The following is a 26,874-nucleotide window of genomic DNA, read 5'->3' on the forward strand; positions in this document are numbered from 1 at the left end:
GCACAGTTTACTACAATAATCTATATTCAAAACGCATCCTTAAAAAGAACCTGAAGGCGAGAGAAAAACGTTACCTATATGCAACTTTTTAAATGTGTCCATACTTTTCTGTAGTTTCTGGGCACTTGCATAAGCCCAGTCATGCAGAGATGCATTGCATTAGCATGCGGACCGCGCGCCTAGCTTCCGCGTTTGACGCACTTTCGCTAGCATCCTGACTTCAAGCGAATGTTGATACTTTGAGGTTTATTGCTATCGATAGTTTAGTTAGTTTGATAACTTTTATGTACAGGTAAGGTAAAGTACCTTTGATCCTATTATTTTCATTTTGAGCTGTGATAACTTATATCGGAGATTGATCCATTCATTTCTGTCGAGAGTCATCAACTCCCTATCTATTCATGACATTTTACTTGTAATCAATCTATCATATTCTTGGTCTACATCCGCCTCTCTATCCATCATTCAAATACCAAGATTATTGTTGAAAATAAAACTTCATACAAGCTTAACACTCTTTGTTGTAGCATCACATGACTGTACCACGACCAATTCTGATTTTTCGGCTGCTTCTGATTTAGTTAGGTATTCCTCACTTTATCCATCCTGATCACCCCACAGACCCATCTCAACATTCTAATCTCTACTGCATGCACTCTTTTTTACTGATGGACCGTCTAATCTATAATAATGTAGATAACAAAATATATAAAAAAAACAAAGTACCTGTATGTATGTTGCCCTTTAAGCACACAATCAGCGGCAGTAATTTGATGCGGCTCAGTAACTGCGCTTGCAGTAAACTTAATGTTAAGTCTTCGGTTTATCTCACCGCAACGCAGTTACTCCTTATTTATTACTAACTGTTCTAGGGTTTAGTTATTGTACTGTTACAGTTAAACACTAGAACATTAACTAAATTGCTATTGATAAGATTATTCCGTAACAAGTATTTATCAAGGGATATGATAAAAATCCTTGTGTGGTCCCATAATGTTCTTGTGTTTTCAATAAATGTTGAAGGTATTAAAGTTACTGAACGTACAAATAAATCCTTTGACTTTGATGTTTGTACAAAATAATTGTGTTCGATCGACAAGAAGATCATGATGAATATTCGTATAGACAAATAAATTATGAAACTACATATTGTGATGTAAAAGAAAATCCTAATTGAACTTAGTAAAGAACAATAAAACCATTAGAAAAGTCTCGACCATAATTAACGAAGCAATAAATTAGGCATGCGAGTTCAAGAACCTCTCGTGTAAATTTAGTATAAAAATGGAATTCTTTAGACAATGCCATTTATTTTGAAAAAGCTACTCTGGTAGTGTAGTTGAAGGACCTTCGGTAATATTCTGATGAGGTATATAAACTTGAGAGACATGAATTGTGCGATCAGCTATCAGAGGGCAGAAATATTTGAACTTACGGTATTTTGGGGACGTACTTACAAAACAATAGGAATTTAAACTGTGAGGAAAGGTTGTAAAGTATCCCAGGGAGCTAGCTATAAAATTGTTTCTAAAAAAAAATTGAGACTTGAATTAAAAAAAATATTTCTAAATATATTTAATAATGTGAATTTTATTGACTGTGTGAAAAGTTTTTTTTAATTCAATCGCATATGGGTCATTTAAGGAAAAATGTTAAATGTTGAGAATGAAATAATGTTTCCTGGATAAGAGGACTATGGTGGTTTTTTTAAAAGCACCATTATAGGCTTGCTACAAATTGTAAATACTCTAAAGAAAAATTTAGAAAATAGAGTATTCAGAAACAAGTTTAGGAAAAATATGAATAGTATACAGTTACAGAAAGTATGTACTTGGTTACTAGGGACCTATTTGGGAACAAAATAATGTAAACACAACACAAAATAAAATAAAGAAATTACAAAAATAGTAAAATAATTTATTACGAACTCTAAACCTTAATCATATGGCAAGAATAAACAAAATAAATAATATTACGACTTCAACTTACAAACTAAATTAATTATAATAAATGCAGAAATTATATTATCACGATACGAAGATCAAACAAAATTAACAGAACTGACAATTATTTGATTATGTCGTTTTCGCTGAAAAATGTCTCAATGCCAACATAATTGGGAAAAGGCGAAAACAACATCGGGAGAAGATTTTCGCTGAAAAATATCAAAAATTTGGTTGAAAACAAAACTTCATACAAAGAGATTAAAACTACTTATTAAATAAGTTAAATAATATCATTTGTTTGTCTCCATCACTTTCGAACTATACTCTAATAATAAAGCCGTACAATTTTTTTTGCAGTCATGAACTTTGTGCTTTTTGGTCCAAATCTACCTCAAACCGCGTCAACTGCCTACTGTGTCTTCTCATCTGGCTGGCCGTCATCTATCACCATGTCTATTTCCACTTCGTAAGTTCCTGGCTTTGTACGAGATGGCCTGACCACGATACCAGGCATCTTCGACTCCTGCACTCCATCGACTTCGTTTTCAGCGTTGTTCCCAACAGGCACCTCACCTCTCACTCCTGCAGCTGGCTCAGGGACAGAAACACCGTTAGCTTGCTCCTGAGGTAGCTTCACGGACATCAACCCTTGGAAGCGTTGGACGAACATCTCCAATATTGGCCCAAACCTGGACACCCCATCGGTTGATAGTAAAAATCTGTCGGACGCTCCTTGTTTAGGCCGGAGCACGAACATGTTGAAGTTAAGGGTCTTCTTGACCGGGCGGGCCGCTGCCTGCGCGATGCAGGCTATAGCGACGAGTACGAACAGGGCCCGAGGCGACATAGTGTTGCACGAGTACGCGAGCTAGCGTGCGCCAACGCCGGCGAAGCACTCCACACTGCGCCAGTTGCGTTTTTGCTGCGCATCTAAGCCAAGATAACGGGTCCACGGCAAAAAGATCATAATTGCCTCGCATCGTACCGAACGTCTGATAATTGCAACGATCTCTCGACACCTTTCCTTTGGAAAGCGATTCCATCTTAATTCAAGTGAGTCATCATTATCAGACGTCCAAAATTTGATGATCTGCATCGAGGTTCGTTGTTCACGAAATTCAGTTTTTAGTTAGGTGTCTACGAACATAATGACAGTTCAAGCTCCATTGGTTTCGTGTCTACCATTAAAGTCTAAATAAAAAGATACTGATGCCTCATTGTCAATGTTGTGTTGGAGCAGTGAACCTTAACGCAAGTTGCTAAGGATCAAATTTGATCGTGCTGGAGATGATATAATTTGCACATTACTGCACATGTAGTTTTAAATCATATTTATGGGCATCCATCACGGTCGGCTCGTGTACGTGATTGATTGTAATATAATGATGCAGTATCAAGGCCACTACAATGCAGGTCAATGAAAATAAACAAAATGCGGTTTGTGGGCTTTTGGCTATTGTTCTTAGCTTTTATTTGTTTTTAATGATAGAAATTCTGATGGTCAATTAGCTGGAACGAGTTTGAAGTTTTAAAGTGCATGCGTGCTTAATATTGTTTAACCGTAAATAATAACCATAGGTATTACTTTGGAGAAATTCTGAGGACTAAAAAAATATACGAGGTGTAGAGTTCTCACTACAACTTACTATGATATAGTTCTGCGATGCGTTGTCTAAAATGCTATTTCATAAATCAAAGAATTTTGTTGACACACTACTGCAACCTTACTTTTTGTCTTCTGAAATGCTCAGAAATACCAAATCCTTGAGCTAAGATTACGTTTAAGCTTAAATTCCAGAATTACATAATTATCATACCATCGCCGATAGTACCATAACGCTAACAAAATTACTTGTCTATCGCAGAAGATGAACATCACCACACAGAATAATTGAAACAGCATTGCAATTTAATTGAATTAAATCGTTCACGTCCATCCGAGTCAATTACCCGTTATTTATGTCCAATCACATTTCCAATTGACCATAATTATACCTCCGATTCCTTTGGAGATCATAAACTGGTAACCATTCTTAGAAGCTGACAATTTTAAAACCGACGCTGCTAAAATTCTTGCCAATGGAAATTGGACCTTGGAGGCTTAGCTATAGAAGCCAGGGTATAGGTTTTGGATGGTAGAGGTAATTTGGGATATGTTATACTTTATAGGATTGAAGCTACCACAGGATGAAGGTCCGTTATAGACGATAAAATGCAGTTTAACTGCTAACGGTAGCAGTTTTGCAGATAAAGCTTAGTACAAGGAAGTATTAAGAACGTTAATGATGGCAATTTCACTTCAGGAAGTGGTTTATTAATACTAATTACCTTAATCGTATAAGTTTGGTTGGAGGTGTGAACTCTTGCCAAACGGGTTTTTGGGAACTTTCGTTTATTGGTCGCTTTGAGGAAAGTTTTTCCTGTTATGATGTAATTATGTTTGGTTATGGTAATTTGTGTATGCTTTTAAGAAACCTTAAGGGAAATATGATAGTATCGAAACGGTTACCTTTTCGTCTTTTTTTTAACTGAAAATAAGGGAATCGTGCTTGTAATCGTTAGAAGACGAATTCTTAAAATTTCATATACTTATACCTGATGCAATTTTAATTTACTACAAAAGCGAAATCAAGCTGTATATCAAAGAAATCTATATTATATTCTCGTGACTGCCTTAAATTCACGCAAAGAATGCAAGCAAGCAACAGCTGACAGATTTGCAACCCGTCAGATCTCCAACTTTACAACCATTCAGAAATGAAAAGCGACGGTCTTGCACCATTAATCTTATCGCATGCATAAACGAAACTGACATATTTAATGTAACCATTTTTCACCTTATAAAGGAAAATGTTCCAGATTATAAATCTCGGACAATTTTACCAGTTGTGCCAGTCACTTATCTGATAGATAGCCCAGTAATGCAAGATGCTGTTAATTTATTGTAGGAGAAAGCCGGTCCTAGATTGTAGGACGATATCGCTCCATATTCGTTCTATAGCTAGACTATAGTATTGCTTGTAAGGAATTCAATGGAAATTGCCTGTGAAGAACTGGGTAATATATTTGTTAGTGTATGTTTTGTGGTTTATCTTGCATTGTATTTACATGTGTTTCTTGTCGGTTACATTGTATGATAGGCAGCTTAAGATGTTGAGGAGTAATATCTTCCTCTGTAACTTTGTATGTGTTTGACTTCATGTTGTCTGATTACTTTTCTTTGTCATACATTTGTGGGCTTGTGATCTTCTAAAAAAAGATTAAAGGAGCAAATATTATGCAGTTTTAGGAAGTTAAAAGAGTAGGGGAATATTATTTAAACATATGAAATAAGTATCAAACATTTAATTTTCACAATAAATATAAGAACTAAATTGCATTGCTATTTTACAAATTGGTAACAAACATAAGAATTACCTACATAAAAATTACACTGTCAATTTTGTCTACTATCCAAAATTGTGTGACTAAAACTAAAATCACTTCTTTCAGTACTTTGTCGTCTGCATCGTATTTTAGACCTTGTGTAGTTTGTTTTTGAGTTTCAATTTGTTCGATAACAATAGGCTAATGGTGAGTATCGTTGAACTATGCTTTGTTTCGTGTTAGGGCTTGTGCTCTGTGGTTTGATTTCACTTCGACTGCTTCTTTGGTATCTTCTCCCTGTTTCAGTTGAGCTGGGGCACCTGTAACATTAAATTCGTTCAAATCTTGTTAACCTGCTTTGTCTTTAGCCTACATAGACTGAACTGCATCACATTTAACTTCTAGTCAGTTTCCTACTGTCTGTAGTAGCTTGTTCTGAATTGGTAACTTTAGCAAATCCTTTTTATTTTCTAATTTTGTGTGATACTGGAATTATGTAGTCTTTCGTAACAATTACATCTATATCCAGCAATATTGTACTTGAATGCATTCAAGTTATTTATCTTGAACAACTTATTCTCCAGTAGTATTTAAAATATTTCCTTTTCTGCCATATTTGAAATACCATAAACTGTTAGGACCATACAAAATGTAAGTATCTAAGTTCTAACCGTTTTGTGGTCTCGTGTTAGCCGCTTGGCCAGGGTGGGCAAGTTGTGCGACGGGTCCTGTATACGCGGCAGGGTTCACTGGTCCTTGGAGACCAACTGATTGGGAGAAGTGGATGGCTCCTCTACCATCCTGTTGGATGGGCTGGCCAGCGCTGTGAACGAAGATGAGAATGTATTTGGTATGTTTTATAAGGTGATTGCTTTATCTTGAAGTGTAGGTAGTTTTAAACCATGAAAAAGATACATACAATAATTTTCTGTTCCCTAGTTGACTAAGGTTACAAAACCAAAATTCAAATCAGTTTTCGACGTACAATAGATCGCAAATTATTTTCGATATTTTCGGTGTCAATCACAATAGATAGTGTTTTCAATCACAACAGTATTTTCAATCACAATATGGTATTTTTGTAAAACACAAGTTTTAAATTACAAAAATAGAAAGTTTTGAATGCTGAGATAATAGTTTTACTTTCAGATACCATCTGAAAAATGAGAATTTGGTTTAAAAATTGAAAGGCAATCAATTCCATTGATGAAAATTTCAATTTTGATTCTTGGTTTTGCAAATACATTCATGGAACATCTTTCGATTTAGTATCGTCCCATTTTCGTTATCATCTTTTTCATGTCTCAAGGTCGAACCTATTTAAATAAAAAAAACAAAATTACGCATTAACAAGACCCTGGTCCTGATACACCAGGTCGTAAGGCCTGTTGGGGTAGGCTAGAGGAGCGCCAAGCACTTGTGGCTGCACCAAGCCTCGGGGGTAGCCTCCGAATGGATGCACCAGCGGCTGCCCTGATGGGTCTACGAGGACTGCGTTCTGGAAACCTAGAGAAGATTATGGATTTGGTTATTTTTGTCACAAAAGAGTTATTTTTCTTGTTTGGTTGATATTTGTGGTTGAAAAAGTATTTAGAGTTCAAGAGTTACTACGTAGGGCTACGTAGAAATAATGTGTAGATAGTATTACTGTGAAATCAGCAATGAGACGTTTTCTGAATTCTTTTATTACAACCTCTTTATGCCATTCGCGAATTAGCTTTTGTAGTTTTTCACTTCTGATTACTGATTTTTTTTTTCGTTCAGTTAACTCTACCGGTTTAATATTTCATGTTATTTTGATACAGTGAGGATTAGATTAGAACTTACCATGGTTACCAGGGAACCTAGCGTTTCCTTGAGGTGCTGCAGCAACTATGTACACAGGCTGGTAACCTCCTATGCTGCCGGGACTGAAACAAATCATAATAAAATATTTTTATTTGATCAGATTTAGGAAATAAAGTAATTAACATTGACCTAATTGCGAAGCTAGTTCAGCTTTAACCACAGACAATTACTACAGTTATTCATGTAATACGTTTATTTTTCCTACTAAACTGTAATTTTCGTGAAAAGCTTCTTTTGAAAATCGATCGCTTTACGAACAAAAGTCAGATACAGCAACAGCTGTTTTGCTAATCGGACGTTTACCTTGTTAGTGAAAATGGGTCTAAGTCAATTAAATCGTTTTATTGGCCTAGTGCACCCGATGTTTCAGGTTTTCCACTCTGCATTGATAGCCGTCTGACGTGATTTATTATTCATGCTAAGTCTAGTCTAGTCTAGGTTACAGAAATCACTAATAGGGACTCTGTACTAGTCGTACTAATATGATAAACGAGAAAGTTTGCATGTAAAGACGTATGTATGTTATCGTTCGTCTTGCGAACAAAAACTGCTGAATTAATATTGATGAACTTGGCAGTTCAGAATCTCATAAAATTATTTATTTACGAGGAGTAATTTTATCCTGGAAAAAGCTTGTCTTTTTGTTAATTAGTCTTATTTAAACTGAATGGTGGACCTTACCTGTATCCAGGAACTGGCATGTGAACAATAAACACTCGTTGTCCGGGAACCAGCCCGGGGATGTTTGGTGCTACGGGATTCTGGAAATAAACAGAAAACATCATTAGCACGTATAACATTTCTTTTCGTAAAGTTTTCGTGAACCAAGTAAGCCATATCCTCTAAAAATAGCATCTTAAAGGATAAGGATTAAAATATAAGGGTTTATATTTAAACAATAACTTAAAACAAGTTTTGCTAAGTTATAAAAACCAATAGAACCTGAATCATCGATAGGAGCAAACAGCCATTACAAAATTTAATATTACGATGGTGTTCAACGTCATTTTGCTATTTTATTTAACTAGGCGCGACTGGCTCATCGAATTTATTAGGCTCTCGTTTTCCCGTTATCAGATTACGCAATTAGCTGTCAGTAATCTATACTAATATTATAAAGAGGAAAACTTTGTTTGTTTGTTTGGTTGTAATGAATAGGCTCAAAAACGACTGGACAGTTTTTAAAAATTCTTTCACCATTCGAAAGCTACATTATCCACGAGTAACATAGGCTATATATTATCCCGGTACGGGCAGTAGTTCCCACGGGACGCGGGTGAAACCGCGGGAAAACGGCTATAATAAAAAATGCTATAGTTAGGTTGCTTACCTGTTGTGGAGGCTGCTGTGGCTGCTGAACTCCTGGCACCAGTTCTACTTCACTGTCTGGCTCTAAAGACTCCAGGCGCGCAGGCGCACCATTTGGACCGTTTACACTTACTGGAAATTAATGTGACATTTACAAGTGAATTTTAAATGCACCATTTGACGCAAGTTTTAGAAAATACTATGGACTAACCTTGCTTCTGTTCGGCGGGTCTGTAGTAGTTATCAACAGGCTGCTCCAAAAAGTAGTCCAATCTGGAAAAGAAATAATGTTACCATGTTGGGTATTTGAATGTAATGATGATGATGATGTCGTCCTAGCCGATTATCGGCTACGGCGGCTGTTCTCATGTAAGGAGATTAGCCAACTACGCAGGACATATTATAGTGCACAAGCATTTGCGCAGACACAAGTGCACTCCCTATTCCTTCACTCTCATAGTCCGATGGGACGGTAATCCGACACGACCGGAGAGAGATCAGGCGCAGGACCGACATTTACGTGCTCTCCGATGCACGGGTGAATCAATCACCAGCTTCCAGGCTCCGGGCTGCTTTGTGAAAGTCTTCTAAAACCCACAAAGCGATTTCGGCCCGACTCGGGAATCGAACCCGAGACCTCGTGCTCAGCAGCCGCACTTGCGACCACTAGACCAACGAGGCAGTAAATGTAATAACAATGTAGGAACCAAAGGGTGACCGTGCGGTTCCTAAAAGTTCAGTTTCCAAGGCGCTTGGAATTTAGTTGGGGACTTCTGTTGAGTTTTGCATAAACAGTAGTAGTAAAATGATACTCACGGGTTTAGTTGGTGCAGTCCTGTTTGCTGTGGGTAACGCTGCTGTTGGGTGGGAGGAGCAGCGTTTACTGCTGCCACCACCGCGGCTATCACATACTGTAAATAGAATAGAATCTATAGGCATTACTTTTATAAAGCAGAAGAGTTTCTTGGTTTGAACTTGCTTATCTGGTAGAATACTGGTCTGATAAAAAAAAAGTCAGTGTAATTTGTCGACGGAGGCTAAAGATTTTCTAGAACATTAGAGTGCATGACGAATTTCTCTGGGGTGAAACCGGGTTCTTGGAGACGGGGAAGAAACCGCTGGCAGATGCTAGTTTAATTATAGATATCTTCAAATATTTTTCAGACAATGAACGAAGACATTTAACTGTTTGTGTATTGTTGAATGCAACAATAACATTCTGAAACGCCTGCCATAATAATGATGTCGTGTAGAAATTATGCAAATTGCTTAAATAGCAACAGTAAAAATGTATTGGGTATACCCATTGCCAAATTATAGCCATCTAATTTCAAATTCTCTAACGAAATGAATTAATCATTGAGTTAAAGTTAAGTTACCAGTGGTCAAACAGTTAAAATCACCTCGTTATCATTACAGCTCATCTCGACGCGATTACAATTCTACACAGCTCTGTGCCAGCCTTCGCTCGGGTCACGACATCTAAGGCCGAACATTGCATACATGTCACTATACATCCGCGAAATTCTACTCATCACTGTATTATGAAACTATAGCTTTTTCCCTCTTTCCTGCACCCGGATACCTCGATGCCTAAGACCCACCTATCTCTTGTTCAATGTTTTATCGAGAATTTATGACGAACTCTTTTTCGCATTTACTATTATTAAAGATGAAAGGCTGAACTTTCAAGCAACAAATGTTTGTCCCTTAGTTACATTTACTTAGTTAACTCAAAATTTACTCAATGTGTTTTCGTTTTGTTCCCCATGGTATTTCCACTTTATTCACCAACAGAGATAGTGATTCATGAGAAAGGCTAATAAGTTGTAACGTAGAAAGACGGCGTTGCTAATACAATTATTAGATAACAATGCAATAATAACTATTACATTTTCCTTATTATGTACTAATGTAATTTTGTTTCCTTAAAAGTTGGAAGTGACAAATACGATGTGCAATGAAGTATTTATTCAGTAAAATAAAAGGCAATAATTCCTGGACCTTTTATTTTTCTAAACTGACTAAATCAGATCAGGAATTGAATAACTAATCAGACACATTAATGACTAGTATAAAACACCATAGGACCATAAAACAACAGACAATAGCCATATTTTTATATGTCTTGCATCAACGTATTCATTATATACACGAGATAAAAATGTACGCCGAGATGATCGTCAGCTGTTTATTTTTAAAGATTTATTTACCTATGTAATGGCCACTTTTAATCATGATGAGCACTAAGACCTCTCGCATACTGCAAACTTTTAGTTGGCCGTCAGTTTTCGCTCATAAACTACACTAGTACACTAGTACTATTCTTCATCTTCCTCCTGTCTTGTTCCCAATTTTTCACTACTATAAAGAGGAAAAAGTTTTTTTTTTGTAATGGATTACCACAAAAACTGCTTTACTAATTTCAAAAATGTTTGCACTATTGGTAAGCTACTTTCTTCCCGAGGCAGTAGTTCCCAAGCGACCCGGGTGAAATCTCGGAAAAACGCCTAGTTCAGTATGAAGATGACAGTCACAGAAAAGATATAGGGCCGGTATCAGACCGCCGCGCCGGCCGGAATCAGGATTTTCTTTAAAATAAAAAAAAATGATTGCCGAGCATCGAGTCAACTGTCGGCCGATTGTTTGGACTGCAGTGTGCTCTAACTAAGGAACATTATTATGTAGGTACCTATGTTCTGCCAGTCGATTGAAATGCTATACATGGCCTATGCACTTTTATTGGCCTATTCATGAATGTAAAATAGCTTATCTGAGTTAAGCTGGACTATAGTAATGTCTGTTTAGGATTGATTGGTAATTTTTTTTTGTTTGGACGGATCTAATTTGTCTTTTAAGACGTACACAAAACATAATAATAATAAGCCCCGCAGGGCATCTGAGGCGGATGACGGGGAGTAGCGACCCCGCGGGGCTATATATCCGAGTGCTCCAGGGAGAGTATACTGTCCCCCATCTCCGGCCTGCCGGAGTGAAGCATGACGGGGGATAGGTCTCCCGCCTCTTGGCTTGCCTTCACCGGCCGGTCAGAGTGGAGTCGCTAGAGCAATGCTCGGAGGGTAGGTGCCTCGTGGTAAGTGGCGAGTGGGCCGGTGATGCTGGACCCACAGGGAGCGCGTGATCTGCGTTTAAAGTCCGCCGAGGTATCCTCACCTTTCTCAGCCGCTCATGTACCTGTTGCCCTCTTGTTGCTTTTCAGTGACTGATTCCCGGGGGCCCAGTAAGTGAGTTGGCGAGTCTCCACCTGCCATTTTTACGTGTATTTATTACATTGTTATCGGCAGGTGCCATAGTTCCCGTAGTTTCCCCATTCCTAGTCCATTAGCATCCCATCACAATAGCCCAAGTAGTTTTCATCCATAGTTAGCAATAGTTTAGCACAGAACCGGGGATTGTCCTTGGGTACATTTCTATAGTGTATACAGGGATAATCGTCGGTTTTGTGTCGCCATTTCATTAAAGTTGTCTCAAAAGGGCTTCAGCGTGTTGGCCTCGGCCCCACGTTCGCCTCCCAAAAATCCGGGACTCTGTAGTCCCGAGGTCAGAAAGAGACATACATTTATAATAATAATAATAATAAGCCCCGCAGGGCATCTGAGGCGGATGACGGGGAGTAGCGACCCCGCGGGGCTATATATCCGAGTGCTCCAGGGAGAGTATACTGTCCCCCATCTCCGGCTTGCCGGAGTGAAGCATGACGGGGGATAGGTCTCCCGCCTCTTGGCTTGCCTTCATCGGCCGGTCAGAGTGGAGTCGCTAGAGCAATGCTCGGAGGGTAGGTGCCTCGTGGTAAGTGGCGAGTGGGCCGGTGATGCTGGACCCACAGGGAGCGCGTGATCTGCGTTTAAAGTCCGCCGAGGTATCCTCACCCTTCTCAGCCGCTCATGTACCTGTTGCCCTCTTGTTGCTTTTCAGTGACTGATTCCCGGGGGCCCAGTAAGTGAGTTGGCGAGTCTCCACCTGCCATTTTTACGTGTATTTATTACATTGTTATCGGCAGGTGCCATAGTTCCCGTAGTTTCCTCATTCCTAGTCCATTAGCATCCCATCACAATAGCCCAAGTAGTTTTCATCCATAGTTAGCAATAGTTTAGCACAGAACCGGGGATTGTCCTTGGGTACATTTCTATAGTGTATACAGGGATAATCATCGGTTTTGTGTCACCATTTCATTAAAGTTGTCTCAAAAGGGCTTCAGCGTGTTGGCTTCGGCCCCACGTTCGCCTCCCAAAAATCCGGGACTCTATAGTCCCGAGGTCTGGTAGAGACATACAAGATTAATAATAATAAAATTTATTTCAGAATTGCTTCCATAATTTGTTAGTAACAGTGTTCTTAGCCTATGTTAGTAATAGCATGACAAAAATGAAAAAATATATTTCAGGCACTTGCTTTCGCGTGTAGGCCTATACAGTGCGCTATAAGCACAGAGTCCCACCGGCCTCCGCACGCGGCCAGGATGGCGTTGGGGCTGCCGCGCACCCGGGACAATAAAGACGCACTTCGCTTGCGTATGACGGCGTAAAAGCCGTCCACGCGCGCCTCCGCGAACATGCTACTGGCGCTACAGTACCGCGGCAGCCCCATCAGCACCCTGAACGCATTGTTGTATTGCACACGCAGAGCGTTGTATGTCCTCTGCGTGTATTTGGTCCACAAACTGCACGTGTAAAAGGTCTGGCAGAAAGCTCTAAACAGTGTGACCTTCACTTGTTCAGTACACCGTGCGAATCTGCGAGCCAACATGTTACAGCGAACAGACAACGCCCTGCGTTCCCTCTCCACATCCATATCATCTTTAAGGTCCTCGGTGACCCAGTGACCCAGATACTTGAAGTGAGTGACTTGGTTCAATGGTGTACCATAGAGTGAGACGGGAGATACCACTGTGACCTCTTTTTTAGGTGCTTTAAATACCATAATCTCACTTTTTTTAACATTGTACCTGAGCCCATGGGCCTCGCATACTCCTCACATATACTGAGTAGCTTCCGCAGCGCGCCGATTGAGGGACTGAGCAGGACCATATCATCCGCGTAGCTTATATTATTTACGCAAATCCCATCTATGTGACACCCGATGCCGGTGCCGCTCAGTTCACCAATCAGGCGGTCCATGTATAAATTAAATAACTTCGGTGAGGTCAACCCTCCCTGCCGCACCCCACACTCTAACTTATATTCATCCGACTTACTAGCCGCCCACCTAACAGCGTTATTCTGATTATTGTACCAGTACTTCAATACTGATACAATTTCAGGGGGTAGACTAGTGTCTTGATACATTTTAGTCCACAGCAGGTCGTACGAGACCAAGTCGAAAGCCCTGGACAAGTCCAGGAAACATGCGTATACTGGCGTTTTACGAGCGGTGTAGTATTGCACAGTCTGCTTGAGGCACAAAATCGCACTTTCAGTGGATAGACCAGTTCGAAAACCAAACTGGCCATCATGCAGTTTTATATGTTTTGTTAAATGGCCGTCAAGCAAACTGTCCAATACCTTCGCTATAACCGTGGCTAAGGAGATTGGCCTGTAGTTAGACCTGTCCGAGACATTTCCGGTCTTGTTTTTTACAATGGGTACAACAATGGTATACATGAGATCATCAGGCAGGTAGGAGTGGCTAATGCACAGATTAAACAATAGAGCCAGAACCCTAGGCAAGTGTACCCCAGCATGCCGCAGGTGCTCAATGCTGAGGCCATCATGACCTGGAGATTTGCCTCTTTTCATAGATTTAATAACTATATCAATTTCCTTTGCAGTGAACTTTACATTCACATCTCCAGGTATGGCCCCAGCATCGGGCACCGACATCACCTCAGACCGCGCACGGTTCACAAACGGCTCAACTTTGAAATGCTGCCGAAATAATCCTGCGATGGCATCCGGCTCGTGTTCACCCTCGATGCTCACGGGCCGGCTAGGCCTTATATTCAATTTGTTGGTGGATTTCCAAAATTTAGAAAAGTCATTATTGGCATGGTGTCGTGCAATTATATCCATCTTAATTTGTTGTTGGTTATTTTGACACCATTTCAATTTCATCTTAAATAGACGCCTAGACTCAGTCATTTTATTATAAAGCCAGCCAGAACTAGGTCTCCCATACAACAACCAGTTCTTATACCATTGCCGAGCGTTACAGTGAGCCTCCCTCACATGCTTATTCCAGCCTATAATATGCTTCCCCCGACCGGGGTTTGAAGTCGCACTACAGGAAAATTTCGCGCCTTCTGATAATACACGTACTACATCTTTATACATATCTCTAATTAAAGCTTTATGCATATCACAGCTACACTTTTTATCAGCACAAGTAGCAAATTCTGGTGAAAAATCGATAAGTCTCAAATTGGCGTGACAATAATTATGGTATATTTCAATTTGACTCGGCTGCCTTTCGCCCCATATTACATTATTTTTAAATTTATTATACATTACAATTTTAGGTTTTATTAAATTCAAATTACAAGTTAATTGCATCGGATAGTGATCAGACCAGTAGGTATCATAAAAGTGTAGGAAGCTCGCTGTAATAAATATCTAACTTAATGGTTTTACAAGAGGAAGTTAATGAGAATGTAAAAGATTTTTGTTAGTTTATCATTCTATTAAAACTCCCTCCAGGATTGGGTGATGGGTACGTGGAAGCCAGATAAATAGGTATGCTATGTTATACGGATTTTAGAGAAACCAGTTTCTTCGACCACAACCCTGTTACCAAGAGCCACCAGAATATTGGAAAGAGGCAAAACAAAGCAAGTAACTTGAGGTAATAAGCTATGTAGGTATGTACTATTACATATTATTTTGCATAACAATTTCAAATTGATGATAGACATAAAATAGAAAACAGCTTTACTTGTACCCCAGAAGCGTAAAATTACACTACTTAGCAGTTATTGAAATGAACCCGTAATTCGGTTACGTACGAAGAATTTATTCGTAACGTATTATTTAATGGTTACAGTAGAATAGACAAGCATTTCTCTATGATTTGTAGTGTTTGGTAGTCGGAAATAGCACTTGCATACATAACTACATATATGATGTGCACGCGAATTTGATTTCTGCTAAGTTAGCTTAGCCACTTTGAAGTTGGTTACTACTGACTTCACGAAAGTCAAAATGTACGAAAATCACAGTCATACGCATTGCAAGGTGTCAAGTGGCTATCTTCGGGAAGGCATTATCTTTTGACGTGCAATTTCAATATTTTGAAAAACTTATTTCCAATACAATTTTGTGTTTACCGATAGATCTTTGCTTAATTTCTGTTTAAAAATATTATTTTAGCATAGGTACTCATTTTTCCTTTTATGCTTTTTTATAAACATAGCGCAATGGCTATGTGAAAAATGTTTTATTGATCGTAATTTATATTACAATTCTCTAAGCACAGAGTATACGTCATCGATAAGTAATCTTGTAATCGATTACCATAGGCATTCGTTAGTTGCGGTAATCCGAATTAATTAAACAATTACGCAATGTTTGTTTGTTCCGAGTTCTATCTTTGTTTTAATCTAATTGTTCTGTGTGAATGGGTTATTTTTTTGATGCTGTGTTTATTGTTTTGATTGAAAAAAAAACCTTGTAGGTATGATTTATGGGGTGTGAGTCAATAAACGTGGTAAACCACTTATTTCGTACTTCCGTTAAATAAACGTATTTTTTCTTTGAATGGTTAGTTTGATGCATATGTCTTCGTTTGATGCATATTTAGTATTTTATTATAAAATCGAAACCAAAAATGTAAAACAAAAAATTACACCTGAAACAGAGAACTGAATATTGCAGTGAATAGTAAGGTGTTAAAATTTTGTCGTATTTATGGCATTTTTGCTCTTAATTTAACCCGATTTGAATGCAGTAACTCATAAAGTGTTAAAATGACACCAACACGAAATTTTCTATTTAATCCTTTGCTTAGAGTCCTCAGTTTTCGGTTTTCCTCGAATTCTCCTCCTCACTTAGGAATTTTCTCTCAATAAAAACCATGCAACACAAAAGCCTATGATCAGCGATGACACGCAACGGAAGGAACACGCGGTAAGTAGCCGTCACATCAGTATGTGACAGACGTAAAGGCCTTCACCCACTTACTATATCATCTAGCCGTGGTCAGGCGGAGTTTTTATGTCATGTTATGTGATGTGATGTGTTCTGACCTTGTTGTGTTGGGACGTTTTAGTGGTTTATGGATTTGTAAATAAGGAGAAAACAATCAGCTTAGTGATCATCAGTAACTTATGATTAAAAAATAATAGGTGAAATAAACTAAACTAAATTATTTATTTAAAAAAAAAGATTCAATAGAAGTAAATTTCTACCTGAGGAATAAATATGGCAGTTTGGCATATTTTCTTTACAAAAGCTGTAAAAAAAGGAAAACATATTCAGATTCAGCTTCATCGGCCCAGTGTTAAGTGACTACAGTTCAATATTTTAAAATTATTTTTAGAAACCTATTGGTTAATGTTCAAATAGAGCTCCATTAAGATAATTCGTTGCAAAATAAAAAAAAAAATATATAAAAAAAAACATTGAACTTGATTCCCCAACTCCAACATTTCCTTGAAGCAATTACTTGACATAACTTGATGTGATATAAATTCATGTAAGACTCCGCCCTTGACCTTGCTGTCACAATTTCGTCCGACTGACACATCAAGGGATCGTTCAACTCGTCCTACGAACAGTTGAGAGCACGGAGGAAGGAAATATGACCAGAGATGCCATAAGGCAGGTAGTCAAGTTAAAGTCAAAGTAAAAAAATGTATTTCAAACTAGCTGTTTTCCCGCAGTTTCACCCGCGACCCGTGGAAACTACTGCCTGATACTCAGGAACATTGTAAAGATTACCCCTTACATACAAACTTACAAATATACAAACTTACAAATATCTAATAAATGCGTGATCGGTTACTAGAACTAACAAGGCGTTTGGATTTCTTGTTAAATCGAGATGAATCTGTCAAAAACTAGTCTTTATTGATTAGTGATTGGGTTTTAAAATAAAGCGAGCACGGAATTACATAGTAACGTTCCTCGTCCCCTGAACACCCGCATTTTGATTAACTTCCTTAGGAGATTTTGTGTTGTGACATCTCCGCTAGTAATTTTGTTCTCTGTGGTTGACAGTAAGTTGATTGTAAACAAGGCTGATAACTGAGTTAAAAGGGCATTGTTTTTGGCTCCTATTGTTTGGAAATATTAAGATCTTTGCCAATGTCAAATTTGTTTTTGTTAATGTGTGAATTAGTTTATGTAGGTTAGTCAGTTTTTTATAATGTGTTATTATGGACAATACAATATGAGATTATGATCAATATCTTGGACAGAAAAGTTTGCAAAAAATAATGTGACCGAAAATGTTTTCAATAGTTAACTGAAAATATATTGAGTTAAAGTTTTTGTATATTCCACTCGCGAATTCTAAACCTCATAAAATTATATCATCCTAACACACTACAAAGGCACATATTATCTAAGCACAATCATCCACTACCAACCAGTTCTACCCATCAGATAACGAACTACCACCAGTTCACATCTTGCGAAACATTGCAAAAGCCAACAATGACACATTCGTACTGTCACAGCCACTTAGCCACGAAGCATGTAAGTAAGTAACTGTCTGAATGATTCCTTTTATTGCGCCACACAGTGTAGCAAGCTGGAAAAGTGTAATTTTGTTCGTAATAACCCGTGAGGACAAGTAGGGACGCGCGTGGCTGCGTCTGCCTACATATTACTCTGAAGCGACCCGGTTTTGTAGGAACTTCGTTTCGTGGTTTTCTAGGTAAACGTTTAATGCTGCAAGAATGGTTTGTGATGGTGTTTTTAATGGTGTAATTATTACATAGTATTTTATGAATGAAACAACATAAGGGTCACCCTCTTACCTGCTGGGGAGTGTTTTTTATATAAAAAGGGGTTTTTAAACAAGTTATTTGTTCGCTACTAAGCTTTTCATCGTTATTTTTGTATTTAAGTATATGATTAAGAAATGTAATAAACAAAATACTCAACACTATATTTCGACAGTTTTCAGAATGAGTGACAGGTTTTTGTGAATTATTATTAACAATCAGTGATTTTTATTCTCATTTAGTTATAGATAATTTCAAATTTTTGTATTACACAGTATTTAAGTATTGTAAAATATAAGGGACAACAAAGATACTAAATATTTAGTTCATTAAAATTATTTAAAAAATAAATACGCGTGTGTAAAGAAATGCGGTTATATGGCAAAGTTTCAAGAAGTTACGCAAAAGAAAAGCGTCAAAGTATTTAGTCGCCTATTTCAGCGAGATTTTCATGAGCAGAGTGGCGCAGTGGAAGCGTGCTGGGCCCATAACCCAGAGGTCCGTGGATCGAAACCACGCTCTGCTATAAATTCTTTTTGGTGTTTTTTATTTACCTTACTTAGGAATCTTATGTAATTTTAGATGTTTATGTTATGTTTATAGATTTTGGGACTTATTTTAATGTTTGTTGAGATTTTTTCAAATAATATGTATCAAGAGTCTATCTAGTTTTTTTGAGCTATTCGAACTAATTTTAGGAAAGGCGTTTATGTGAGTGTCGTTGTTGTTTCTTCATGCTCTAACGGCTGGACGAATTTTGATAATATTTGTAAAGCAAGAAGTTGACAATCTGGATTAATACATAAGCTACTTTTTAACAATTCGCGGAATGTAGCTTCCTCGGAACGAGGGCTACGGAACCACGGAAAATAACTTCTAGGTACTTACTGTCCAAAAAAGTTATTTTGATTTCCCCAAAGAACCCTTTATTTTCTAGTAATTCAATTATAACACAATAACATTAGCGTGAATGACGGAAGTAACGGACTATTTTGGCAATGTCGGCTGACATATGAAAAGCAATGTTCATGAAAACGAATGAACCAGTAAAAAAACATGTGAATGAGCAAGCTATGAGTGAAAAATTATGAAAGGTGGTCATAATTTAATGAATAGGTACTACCTCTAGAGCGATAAAGCTATAGGTTTTATTTTTCAAACTAGCTTCCGTTGCCTCTTCCTGCACTCGGATAAGAAGAAGCCGTTCAGACATGTTACAGGTTCTTACGAAAGTCAATAGCTGAGAGCTCAGTTCCAATGTCTCATTTCAGGAATGTTTTCGTGCGCTTAAAGACATGATGGTAGAATTGGTAAGTATATTATATTTTTACTACTTACTAGAACATATAGCACATACCTTGTGTTACGGAATATAATGTATAGAAAAAAATAGGCACTTACTAGATGTCTGGGGTGAATAACCTACTGAACAAAATAATGACCGTTAACACATACGTTAGTTGTGTAAATAAATAGCTTTTTGTCCTTTCCATGCCTGATTTAGTTGTAACGTTACATTTTAGAATTTCGTTTATGTTATTTCGGGGAAAACGTCTGCTGTTTTTTTCTGTAGTAGCATTTCACAATCAGTGTAATTAAAAAAAAAACATAATACAAATATAAAAAGAAAATTACAAAGAAAATAAGTTTAATTGTTTTCGCTGTTTTTTTTTCAATTTTCTTATTTATCAATAAAATATGTCCTTCATAATTTTTAATTACCTTCACCAACCTAAAATTACATCTAAACTACAAAAACAAAAAATCGTAAAAAACAAAAGAACACTTACAAAATTAACAGCCATATTTTCACAACACGATCTGACCCGCGCACTTTGACTCACAGTGTAATAATGCGCGGGCGCACATCGCGCACACTTATATGAGACGCGAGTGCGTGCGACCATAGGGATAAAATTATACGCTGACCATTACGCACTGTGTAGGGGACTTTTGGAAAAAATCTATTTCCGAAGAGTGGTTGTGTATCCTTAGGATGTAATCACAATTGAAAATATTTTAATGGTTTTAGGAAATGTGCTTGGATAGCTTATTGTTTGGCGGTTGAGCGATTTTCAAAGATTTGAATTCAGTGGATTAAAGAAACAAATATTAATACCAGGGATGAGATTGGACGAGATGCTGTCCTAATTGGAGAAGATACCTACTAATAAAGAAATTGTGCATCTATACTTTCAGTATCAAGTGTTTTTCATCTAACGTTCAAGAGATAACTGAAACACATTTGAGATCTTACTGAACTAAGGCCAATAACCGACCACAATAACACGTAACTAATCAATTTTCATTTGTATTCCAACAAATATGAAGCGGGAAAAATTTACTTTGAAATTGAATAATATTTGCAATTTGTTTTAATTACATTTTTCCTGGTACAGTGTTACGTATATTAGCGAATGGATTATTTCCTTGTGTAAATAATGGGGATCAATTATTTATTAGAGTGTTGAACATAACATGATTGATCCCGAATTTAGTAACGGATTTTTTTATTAATTTTAGACAACAACTGTTCATGAAACATTGTCAGTGGTAAGATGCCTAATTTATTTAAATCATTGTTATATCTCAGAGGTAAATCAAAACAAAATATTTAAGTTGAAACAAAAACCTTACAAAATAAATTCAGTAGCAGTCAGACTACATATTTTTTTAAATATTTCTAGTGTTACACAATTTATGACTAGATATAAAGATGATCTACATAACTTTGAGTACTTTACGAAAAGCTGAACCAAAACCAGTTCAGTGTTGACATAGGTTGTCGGTCTAGCCAGTTTGGACGAGTTGGGCTAGATAACCTAAATATTTTAGGCTTTAATTTTACCTTGTTTAATAAAATTAATGTGCGGTAAAGTTTGGTATAAAAACATATATTTAGGTAATTTAATTTCTGAAAAATTCTGTGCTTTGCAAAAAGAGTGGCGAAGTACCTATATTGTTTGCTGCAAGCTGCAGCTGCGAAATAAATGAGCCGAATTTCATCCAAGTCGGTTTAGGAATTTTTGCTGTTAGCAATCAGCTTTAAAGCTAGTATTAAAACGATTAAAATTAAGTAAAGTGCTTTATTAATTCTGTATTGTTTATCAAGAAGGTCTAAAGAATTTGATGATACAATTATAAATTTAAAAAAACCCCCGACCCAAAAAAAGTACGCAATAATTATGACAAAAGGTTAAAAACGCTAAACCCTATAAAAAGGAAAAAATAACTTTTAACACTACGTAAACTAAATTTTGTCGTGTCGGGGGACCGCTCTAATTTATTACTTTAGATACGTATTTTTTTTAAACGAATGTTGTAATTAAGTAGGTATCATTTGATTTATGTAAGTATTTATGAAGGTAGAAAGCGGTCCCCCGACACGTCAAAATTTAGTTTACGTAGTGTTAAAAGTTATTTTTCCTTTTGTCATAATTATTGCGTACTTTTGGTCGGGGTTTTAAATTATAATTTAATTTTATTTCATGCTTTTTGAAGGAGCTCCTTAATTTTTCCTTCTTTCATTTAATTTATTTTATCTTAAGATGGGGTCGCTATATGCGATCTTGGCCAAAGGAAGCTGTTTAACAATCCTCATGACAAACTGGCTCTGGGAGAATTGCACAGATTGAGAAACAATAAAGATTAACCTTTGGACATCCTAGATTTTCAGTAAAAATATAAATCGGTTTATCCGTTTCATTCCGGCATTTCAGGGTTTCATCCGCCACATCCCATTTCCAGCATTAGGTTCTCGTCAATCAGAAACATGAAGAGAACTCGTCAAGACAAATTCAACGAGCCCAAACTCGATGGGTTTACTGAAAGGCAGTTCAGGGTTACGTCTCCTACCTTCGTGCCCTAACAGCAGACCAGCTCAGTGGTTCCAAAAGACATTAGTGTTTCAAATTTCAGGTCCCCCATGTACTTGCAAGTAAACTGAGCGTGTAACATTCCTATCACATCTCGCAAACGAGCTGATGACCTTGAAGACCTGAACCGATTTCCACCAAACATAGCTAAGAACACTCCCGACTGACATACCTTTTAAACAAAAAAAACCGCATTACAATCGGATCATCCGTTTGGGAGCTACGATGCCACATACACACACACACACACACACACACACACACACACACACACAGACACGTCAAACTTATAACACCCCGTCGTTTTTGCGTCGGGGGTTAAAAAGAATGTCACTAATTACATTCAATAGATTCTTATACAATGACTATAATGAATCTTCATCACCACATTGACATGAACTAGGAAACATTGATGCATTAGAAGATAAGTAAGCGATGACTGGACGAACAAACAAACAAACGCCTTGGTCTATGTATGGATGCAGTTGGCAGGATACCAAATATAAAATGCTTAGGTAATTGTTATTTTTCTATGTTCTTTTTATGTGATGGGGGGTCAGCTCTGATGGGCTTTATTTATTACCCGACTGCACCAGAAGGAAGATTATGATTTATTTTTAGCCGGCTTCAAAAAAGGAGGTTTTCAGTTTGCTCCTTATGTATATATGTCTGATCACAATAATCTTACTATTAGCGGAACCGATTTTGCTGCGGTTTTTTTAGCATAGCATATATCATTATTGAAGAATTATATCATTTATTGAAGTGGTTTTTTTTCAATGTATATATTTCGTGTTTTCTAATTTCATGACATCGGAAAAGATTTTCAGTGGTTTGCAGTGGTATTTGCAACTGTTTACACCCAACTCCTGTTGAATCAGCCACGTGCAATTTGTATCTATAAATAAAAAACTACAATACAGGAAACCAAATTGTCATCATTTCGGCGTCCGGCTTGTTTCTGTAAGATGATATGAAAACGACGGCAGAATGTAAAACTGTAACTGTATATAACAACATCGGTCTAAAAATTCCCTTCCAATACACCTATGCAAGTTTTTTTAAACTGGATGAAAATGCTCATTACGCTTGGAAAGCTGATTTGCGATTTCTAAAAAGTCCAAGTTTCCTCACTATGTTTTCCTTCACCTTCATAATCATTGATGGTATATAGAAATACTCACTTAGGTGACTCAACTTTAAATATTTCATGAATTTTCTTAGGTATTTATGAAAAGTGTTATTCTGACAAATGAGCATCATTTCCATACAGTTTCATTCACTAATATTCTAATGACATAATATTGTGTCGTCGAACCCTGTTTGCTAGACAATGAGAAGTTCATATTTCTTTCTTTTCAGTACAGTATGGAAATTACGTAAATACACAAGTATTGTTAACTAACAAATAACAGGTAATAAGCGGTTTACTCTTGTTATTGTATTGTCCCTTTGCATTGTAGTTAATGGGAGTTTTATACTTTTGTCGCGATTGTCTAAAATGGAGTAAGTAGGTAAGTAATTTTGAAGTGAAAGAAGACATTTAAACCCCTAAGTGTGTTACATAAATCATGATCAAATGTCATAAAGAAAATAGTATAATGACGATGTATAATGTATGTTAATTAATTAATTTTCAGGATTACATTAGGATAAATGCATGCGATATATTTTGACTTTGCACGTTTTGATTTATTTTTGTATCCTATCTATCAAATTAGGTTAAGATAAAACGTTGATGGTCGATTAGTGGTTAACAAAATATTGATGTCAAAGATATTTTAAATTAAGACATTTTATTAGATTAGAGAAACCTAACTTTTTTATTGATTTATCAATATTAAATTATTTTGTAAAAAAATTTGTTCGCCGGCCTAGGGACTATTAAGTATGTTTTCATTCAAATTACATATACTGTTGAACTTGTAAATCGTCATAATTTCCATTAAGATTTCCTGGAAGGTTAATGCAAGTCAGTATTCCTTTAAGCCTTCCCACTATTGACTCACTAAGTTTGGTCAGGAGTTCATTACTTTACTTGTTTTGCGGTTTACTTTGTTCCTTGTAAGTAAAGCGTGATATGAAGGTATATTTTTCGCAAATACGAGTACATAATATGTATATGTACTTGCTTCAACACAATTTTGCATGACTTCAGTTAATATGCCAGTGTTATCAATTCCAGAAATGGGTCATTGACTGGCAGTGTAAGTAAGTAATTGGTCAGCAATGTTGTTTGGACTTTTCAAGTGATTTTTTATGTTGATCTGAAAATTATTAGTAAATGGTGTTTAAATAATATTTCAGAGTACGTGCGTATTTAATTAAGCAAAAGCAGTTGAGTATAAAAACAATATTTTAAATAGAAAAAATGAATTGTTTAAGCAAAGGTACCTACGCACTCAAAGTAGATTCAAATCTATAAAAGTAGCAATAATATTAAGATTTACAGTGCAGATAGTTAACTCAATAATAATGAACATACCGTAATTCCCACAGATCATGGAAATTATGCAAAAAGGACAATTTGCAATCAGTTAGGTACGCAAAAAAGTGTATCAATAACATAAATATCTTTATGCTTACCAAGTGGTAATGCAAATAGTTGACACGTGGTATTGGTAATAGTTTTGCTATACAAACACCTTATTAATTCATTTTACTACGCACTTGAATATAAGGCTTTTAGCAAACAATGTCTAAGGTGATATAATTGGATGGAGGATGGTGACTAAGATTGTATTTAGTAGGCATTTTTATGGAAATGAATGTGTAACTTCTTATTTTGTTAGCATAAGGTTGTCCATTTTTCAAGTACAGACAGCAAACCGACGGGAATCCATTTGAGCCGAAGCCTGCCGGGGCTGTAGAGTTGTTCGAAAGAACTACCGCGGCTCTCGTTTATGAAGGGCTTCAGTAGGAACCTGGTTTTAGTCAGTAAGAGACTGTCTCTCTCACTCACAGCGGGAGAGGTCATTTACAACATATTATGTGATGATTTACAAAAAAATAATACTCATTCAACTTATCATTAATTATTCTGTCACTAGCTTCTGTCAAAGGTTTCACCAGCATCGTCAACTACTCTGCATCCCGTTTAAAAGTAGCCTTTTTCTATAAATGGCCTATCTAATTTTTAAATTCAGACTAGAATTACTTGCAATTAGCGTGTTCAAACGACCAAACTTTTCCGATGAATGTTGAATGTCAATATCATGAAAGTCCTTTACAACATGCAATACAAAGAAAGTCATAAAAAATTACGCCGTAAAGATAACTATCGCTTAGTAATGCATTTGTTAGAATTTTGGATGCACGGGGTAATTCCTGTATGAGTGTAGCTAATACTGAATCATAGTGTGAGTATTTGTGATTTTTATGTATATTATTTCCTGTATGTATCTATACTAATATTATAAAGAGGAAAACTTTGTTTGTTTGGTTGTAATGGATTAACTCAAAAACTACTGGACCGATTTTAAATATTCTTACACCATTAGAAAGCTATATTATTTGCGAATAACATAGGCTATATTTTATCCAGGTGCGGGCAGTAGCTCCAACGGGACGCGGATGAAACCGCGGGAAAACGGCTAGTGTTACTATAAAAACGTGTTACTCATTTATTTATTTTCTGTCAAGGGATTTATTTACCACTTTTGTTTAGTTTTGTACCTATAGTATGTTGACGAGATCTTGCCACCGTTCAACATAATTATTAAGATTATTCAATTATCGAGTTAGAATAAGTCGTAAGGACATTTGTATTAAACTAAGTAGCATGTCAATCTGTAGTTGTGTTGTTTTTAAACGTGGATTCAATATTGGTACCATTATTAATTTGTTCATACATGCAAATTATCAATTTATTTACGTACTAACACACTTGTCTAAAAAAATTCAGATTATGATGTTGAAATAAGGTCCATTTTGCAGCCACACTTTTTTTAGACAAGTGTTCACCAGATGATTAAAATTTTGCTATGAATCATCCTTCCCCGTTACATTTTAAAATACTATTTCACATTTCAGATCACGTTTACAAGATAATCTAAATAACGTGATGTTATCAACTCCTGCGCACAGCATAGCAAAGAAATGGAAGATCTCGTAAAATGCTTAAATAGTAGCCCGAAGATAAATTCGTCAAAATAAATTGTGCTTTATTCATTTAGCAACCTTAGTAAGGATGCATATAAAGCACCCTTAATTTGGCAAGATTTAATATGCCTATCAAAATTGAGCAATATGTTATTACTTCATGTAATGTTCTACATGTCCTTACCTTGTAAATAGAGCCACAACTTCTTAAGAAAACCATTAAAGAGTCTATGCAAAAACTAAAGACCAAAATCTAACTAAATATTGCTTTGCAGATACGGTACGGTAAAAACCTTTTCAAATTAACGTTTTCATATAATGTATGGAATGCCGATCAAGTAATCCGCTTTCCAAAAATTCTATTTGCAATTTCCATAGAATACAATTTTCCTCACCAATTTAAGAAAGCACTTGAGTCATAAATTAGGACAAAATATTATGATGAGGTAAACTCCGCAATTTTAAATTATTTTGTGATTCAGCTTACCTAATTTATTCATTGGAAAAATCCAAGCAATAGTTTTTAAAG

At 36.6% G+C, this 26,874-nt stretch overlaps 1 protein-coding gene and 1 non-coding gene across 2 annotated transcripts; one reads left to right on the forward strand and one right to left on the reverse strand.

Annotated features, from left to right (window-relative positions):
* Nucleotides 1-5,276: 5,276 nt before the first annotated feature.
* LOC110370463 (uncharacterized) lies at nucleotides 5,277-20,269 on the reverse strand. Its single transcript, XM_064034217.1, has 9 exons — nucleotides 20,160-20,269; nucleotides 9,285-9,379; nucleotides 8,680-8,741; nucleotides 8,491-8,600; nucleotides 7,842-7,921; nucleotides 7,140-7,222; nucleotides 6,656-6,818; nucleotides 5,984-6,135; nucleotides 5,277-5,632 (listed from the first exon to the last, which is right to left on the reverse strand). Exons 1-9 carry the CDS (start codon nucleotides 20,172-20,174, stop codon nucleotides 5,535-5,537), a joined length of 858 nt encoding a protein of 285 aa, XP_063890287.1. The 5' UTR covers nucleotides 20,175-20,269; the 3' UTR covers nucleotides 5,277-5,534.
* Nucleotides 18,824-18,895, forward strand: Trnam-cau (transfer RNA methionine (anticodon CAU)). The gene has a single exon. It is a non-coding gene; the product is annotated as a tRNA-Met (tRNA).
* Nucleotides 20,270-26,874: the final 6,605 nt, after the last annotated feature.

Source organism: Helicoverpa armigera, chromosome 4 (assembly GCF_030705265.1).
Source record: "Helicoverpa armigera isolate CAAS_96S chromosome 4, ASM3070526v1, whole genome shotgun sequence".
NCBI classification, from domain to species: Eukaryota; Metazoa; Arthropoda; class Insecta; order Lepidoptera; family Noctuidae; genus Helicoverpa; species Helicoverpa armigera.